The sequence below is a fragment of the Xyrauchen texanus genome, chromosome 6 (genome assembly GCF_025860055.1).
Source record: "Xyrauchen texanus isolate HMW12.3.18 chromosome 6, RBS_HiC_50CHRs, whole genome shotgun sequence".
NCBI lineage: Eukaryota > Metazoa > Chordata > Actinopteri > Cypriniformes > Catostomidae > Xyrauchen > Xyrauchen texanus.
Genome location: NC_068281.1, coordinates 26,618,514 through 26,624,573, shown reverse-complemented (window position 1 = coordinate 26,624,573; position 6,060 = coordinate 26,618,514). Strand labels below are relative to the sequence as shown.

The window sequence follows — 6,060 nt, the reverse complement described above, 5'->3', positions numbered from 1 at the left end:
CAACTGAATTTACCACAGGTGGACTCCAATCAAGTTGTAGAAACATCTCAAGGATTATTAGTGTAAACAGGATGCACCTGAGCTCAATTTTGAGTGTCATGGCAAAGGCTGTGAATACTTATGTACATGTGATTTTTTTGTTTATTATTTTTAATACATTTGCTAAGATTTCAAACAAACTTCTTTCACGTTGTCATTATGGGGTATTGTTTGTAGAATTTTGAGGAAAATAATGAATGTAATCCATTTTGGAATAAGGCTGTAACATAACAAAATGAGGAAAAATTGAAGCGCTGTGAACACTTTCCGGATGCACTGTATCTCAAGAATATTGAGTCAACAAGTCCTGCAGAGTATACAAATGTTTATGGGCTACCTTTACACAGTATTATTTATATTTAACTGCTGCACTGAAAAATGTTACCCTAAAACTGTTCTTCATGTGGTAACATCTAAATTATATATTTAAAACGTTACTTAACATCGGTAAACCAACCAGAATACTTTATGCAGTTACACCAACAAAACTCATTTTAAGGGCTGGATCAGGTAGAAATAGCTCCTTAAGGTAACAATCGAATATTATTACTTTTTACAGTGTGAGTCACTAATGAGTCAGAAAGCTCATGTCTTTGGTGAGTTTGGCTCAGAGAACATGCACTCTTTGGTCAAGGCCAAAGTGTGTCATTAACGTATGTCTGGTTTCAAGGCTACTGCTGTAAGATGTGGACAGCCATATCTTTAGTTACTTTATGGCATGACCAGACCTTGAAATATTATCTAGAACTGAGAAGATATAATAAGAGGTTTATTGTAAAAGAATGTTATTTGAAAAGATTAAACCATTCTCTGAGGGATGTACTGCATGTAAATATATGGTGCAAATTCATTTTTGAGTGTTTCAACCAAATAGTAGCATGATTAAAGTGAGTGATACACAGAGGACTCATTATTATAATTATCCACCATATAATCGTATGTGCAAGAGATTTTAGTTTGAGGTGGTAAAGTAGCTTCAAAGCTTTTTAACAACAGTTTCATTTAATGTTTTTATAGCAGCAGCTCAGTCTTGATATGGTTTATGTACAACAATTATGAGAGGATATTTTCTATCTTAAATTAAGACAGGATGTCGAATCATCTTTATTGAAATGTTTTGAGAGAACAGAGATTAACCTATTAATGATGGATTAAACGTGCATACTGAAAACATTATTAGTTTCTTTCTGGAATATACTTTATTAACAGTCTTTGCAAAATACAAAAAAGTTTCACTTGTTTTACTTGCAACAGCAACCAACAAGTAAAGAACAGTATAAAATATTCAAAATAAATTACAATAAATAACTTGATCCTCCAGTATGCCAATCATACGAAAATACAATGACCTTTCAACATCTTAAAGAATGCATTTGGCTTCTGAAGAAATCAAACTATTTTATAAATGTACGGCATGTAACAAATCAGTGTGAGAACTATTCAGTTTGTTTAGCATTTCACTGCCCAAACATCTTGCTTCCATTTGATCTTTTTTTAGTACCATTTGCAAATACAATAGTCTGTGAATAATCATTATCATTCAAAAATGTGTTACAATTAAATTTTACACTGGCCTGCAGAGTTCATGCACAGTGGCATTTGCTAACTAACAAATCATTGAAGGGTGTAAGCTTTAACTGTCCACGACTGTCATAATGCATTAGAACCATTGGCTCATAGGCAGCTGGTACACAGCAAGGCTGAGGCATCGTTCCCTTGGACAGGAGATACAGACGAGACTTTACTTGAGTATGCATACTGGCAGGTTTATAATTATGTGGGCAGGAACCATCGCAAATGTGCATTGTGTAGCTTGAGGGAGCAATAACCCAATCTGACCAGCCAATCTCTTTAAAGGAAACATTCAGTGACTTCCTCCTGCAGGTACCTTCCTCTTCAAAGCCTTCCTCCTTAGCAGACTGAGCTCTCTTGACTCTCCTCCCTGAGTGGCGAACTTCTAATTTAATCCGAGGCGTAGAGAGAACACTTCCTTCATGTTTTTTGATGAGGCAAATTTCAACAATTAAATGCTCAGCACTGGTGTCCTTAAGCCACTTCTCAACCACAACTGTCAAATCTAACATTACATCTCGAGTGCTCAAGTCCTTCAAATGAAATACAGTCTCTGTATGAAAACCAGGGGGTTTATGCATTCTAACCAGAATGTCCTTTGAGAGCCATGGCTGGCCGGATGTAATTTTGTCCATGTATGGTCTTTGAATTCGCAGCCTTGCCTTTTTAAGGGTGAGTCCCTTTTTGATGTGCAAGTTCTTGTGGAAGGCAACTCTGAACCACTGCTGCTTTAATTCCACGGTAGAATTAAGAGGCTCCACTGTTAGAATAATACAAAATCACATTAGACAACACAAACCGAAGTCAAACAAGTGGCATAGCCAAGGGTGGGCCTGAGCCCCCAAATTAGACCCAGGCCCACCCAGAATATAAGAGATTATTCTTTGACTTCAAATATATATTTATAAAATAGTTAAAAATGCATTAATTCTGAATTCTGAAAGTGTGCAAGAACTGTCTGAATGTGCTGCATCTCTGTTGTTAAAGACAATTTGGTAAAAAAAATAAAATAACAAATAGACAAAACCTGGCTATAGATTTATAAAGAAAAGGTTAGTAAGTGATTTTATCACACTAAAATCATGTTTACACACTTTTGAAACAGTGAGTATTTTACTGTTCAAAAACTGGCCCCCATTCACCTTCATTGTAAGTGCCTCACTTTAACCCAGAGGGCAATACATTTTTATTGTAATCAATATTAAACCACAAATGCTGCTGATTGAGCTTAACTTGTACTGAACCCAGAATATTCCTTTAAGGAGCTGTTTCCACCTCATCTAACCCTTAAAATACATTTTTTGGTAATTTGTTTTTTCAGTGCTATATTGGTTTTCTGTTGATATTTTTTATTGTTCAGTCTTGCTAATGAGCAATGTTGGGTACTTAATAAGTACTCTGATATATTTTAAATGTAAAATGAGTGTAATGCATTACATTTTATAAATTTTTGTAATCGTATTTGAGAAACTAAATTTCAATTTAATTCAAGTTAATTACTTTTAAGTTCATTACTTGTGTTTCACATTTTTTAAATAACAATATTTATGTATAATACATTAAAAACACAGTTATTTTAATGTGTACCTCTATTTGGGTTTCAGTGACAGCTGAAGGGAGCTCATGAGTCATTGAAAGGGAGAAACGAGTGTATGACCTCTGTTAAATGAACAAGGATGAAATATAGACATTAGTTTGAATTTGTTGAGCAGAATCTTTTTTTTTAAGAAATGTGTTTTAGAAAGTAACTTAAAGTAATTAGTAAAGTAATTTCAGAGTAGTAATTAGTAATTTGTAGTGTATTACGTTCTTTAATAACTTGCCCAGCACCGCTTATCAGTTCAAGATTTTTTTCAGTTCACAAAAGTTATATTAATCTGCTTCATGGTAACATCTAATTTGACTCCACTGATTCAATCTGAATACATTAGGATAAACCAAATAATTTAAAAGAGTAGATTATGTTGAAATAGCTCTTTAATGTAACAAACTGCATGGTACCAATTTTTACAGTGTAATTTAAGTTTACCTGTAGGGGGAAAGAGCACCATAGAGTCTCTTCTTGATTGCTGAAGCCCCTCTGCTTGACTAGAGTTTCCTCTAAGCAGTTGTTTTATTCTCCTATACTGACGAAACATCCTAACCAGGTCCTGGTGAGAAGGCTTTCCACCAGAGTCAGGTGGTGTATCCATCCCAAGGAACTCCAATATACTTCTCTTCAGAGCCTCAAGCTGCAGGGCTCTATATGTGTCTTCATGCTCCTGTTGACCCAAAGACTCTCCCAGACAGAAGCTAAAAATAACAGCCCCGACAGAAAGGAGAAAGCACTGTGTTACTGAGTACTGCATGGCAGGTTCGTTTTGTTTGTGCTGTCTTTGAGTTGGTTAATGCTATGAATGAAATTCCAAACATGCTTTCATTTATACAGCGACTGGCCACGCCCCACCTGTAAGGATCAGCCATTTACACCCACAATGACAGGACACAACCAACTAGCAATTCCCTACACCATGACATGATATCAATAAGACATTGATAATGCTGTCACTCTCAACATACTGAAATGGTTATGCAATATTACATGCCCAGTATTTAGAAAATATTAACAGAATATTTACATATTTTCAAATAGATGATCATGATGTAACACCAAGACATGTAGGTCATGGGAGATGACATCAGCCTAGGAGGCTAGGAGGTATGATGTGTATTTTCCAAAAATGGAAATTCTGACATTGTTCAATCACTCTCATGTTGTTTCAAACCTGAATGGCTTTCCTTCTTCTGTGAAACACAAAAGGAGATGTTAAGCAGATTGTTAGCCTCAGTCACCATTCACTTTCATTGCATTTTTTCCATACAATGAAAGGTGACTAAAGTTAACATTCAGCCTGACATCTTTTTGTTTAAAAGATTTTGGACCTATATGAGGGTGAATAAATAATGACAGAAATTTCAGTTTTGAATGATCTATCCCTTTAAGCAGTTGAAAAGTGAGGGTTATTTCAGAAAACGAACAAAAAAACACCACATGATTGCTGTACAGTTTCACACTATCCTATAGAGTTCTTTTGAAAATTGTAATTCTATACTTCAACAGATCTGCCACATGTGTATATTACTAATTATCTTAAGACCACACATGCTCTGTGTTAAGTCCACTACTATCAAACGACAATTGTTTTGAAAAAAAATAATACAAAAATTATTTAATTATGGGTGCAAAGTTTATGTGGTCTGGCAAACATGGGTCTCTGTTATACTGAGGCCATTTCTGCATTTATATTAAGTAGCAAGTAGCACTTTACAATAAGGTTCCATTAGTTAACATTATTTTCTGCATTAGGTATCATGAACAAACACTTTTACAGCATTGCTTAACCTTTGTTGATGTTAGTTAATATGTTAACTAATGTTAACATATTCAACATTTGATTTAAAAAATATATTATGTTGGAATTAACATTAACTCAAATCAACAAATGCAGTAAAAGTATTGTTCATTGTAAGTTCATGTTAACTAATGTTAACAAATGGAAACTTTTGACCATTTATACAATCCTTTCAAAGGTTTTCCCCCTATATATTTTCACAACACTGTTTGCACACTATAGTAGGAAGCACAACCAAGCCACAGACAGTAGTAAAACAAAGATATACTAAACAAATCTGGAAAAAAAAAAATATTAAGGAATATTTGCACAAATGCCTAAGATCACCTGCCACATGTTGTGTGTGTCACATGTTCAGATGACTCTTTCTGATGAGTAAAGTGTGTGAAAGGTATTAAGGTATGTTTTAGACAAACACTGTGGTATTCAGCCTGTCAAAATCGCTAGAGAATAGTATTGAGTAATTGCCTGTTTGAGCCAAACAAAAGGAGGGCTCTATTTTTAAGATGAAAAGGAAAATTGTCAATAATATGCAATCAATCCACACCCACCAGAAAGCCCCACATATTCCACCAGGGAAATTTTTTTTTTTTTTTTTACCTGAATACATTTCCACTGACAATCTTGGTGATTCATACAGGTTGCCATTGCTACAGGTCAAAGGTCACATTTGGGTGTTTATGACTTGCCCCATTGTCAAATACTTCAAGTTAATTAACAACTAAATTACAAAAATGCACACTATACAATTCATTCCGTACTGGTCTCACTAGTTTCACTAATCATCTAAGTAAGAAACCTTGCATACATCTAGTTCACCTTTACACTACACAGATTTTCCAGTAAACTATAAAAAGAAATGTCAATGATGGTATCAACTGAACAGGACACTCAGGTACAGGACAGTGGTGTGTTCACCCTGGTACAAAGGGTTTATGGGTTATTGTAGTAACAGTGCTATTTAAAAACTAATTTAAATGTTTGTCTCACTGTAAATAGATTGTATGAGATAAAAAGAGTGCATGACAATGGCAACTGGCATTTTAACACATTAATT

General features: G+C 34.6%; 1 protein-coding gene across 1 annotated transcript; it reads right to left on the bottom strand.

The window, feature by feature from the left end:
• Nucleotides 1-1,345: 1,345 nt before the first annotated feature.
• LOC127645646 (protein DVR-1-like) lies at nt 1,346-3,959 on the bottom strand. Its single transcript, XM_052129320.1, has 2 exons — nt 3,641-3,959; nt 1,346-2,371 (listed from the first exon to the last, which is right to left on the bottom strand). The coding sequence occupies exons 1-2, from the start codon at nt 3,957-3,959 to the stop codon at nt 1,623-1,625; spliced, it is 1,068 nt and encodes a 355-aa protein (XP_051985280.1). The 3' UTR covers nt 1,346-1,622.
• Nucleotides 3,960-6,060: the final 2,101 nt, after the last annotated feature.

Excerpts from the sequence above, each read along its gene's own strand:
- LOC127645646 (XM_052129320.1), bottom strand. The coding sequence starts at position 3,959 with ATGCAGTACTCAGTAACACAGTGCTTTCTCCTTTCTGTCGGGGCTGTT. Across the intron at positions 2,372-3,640 it reads GGTGCTCTTTCCCCCTACAG|TGGAGCCTCTTAATTCTACC; the intron begins GTAAACTTAAAT and ends TTATTCTAACAG.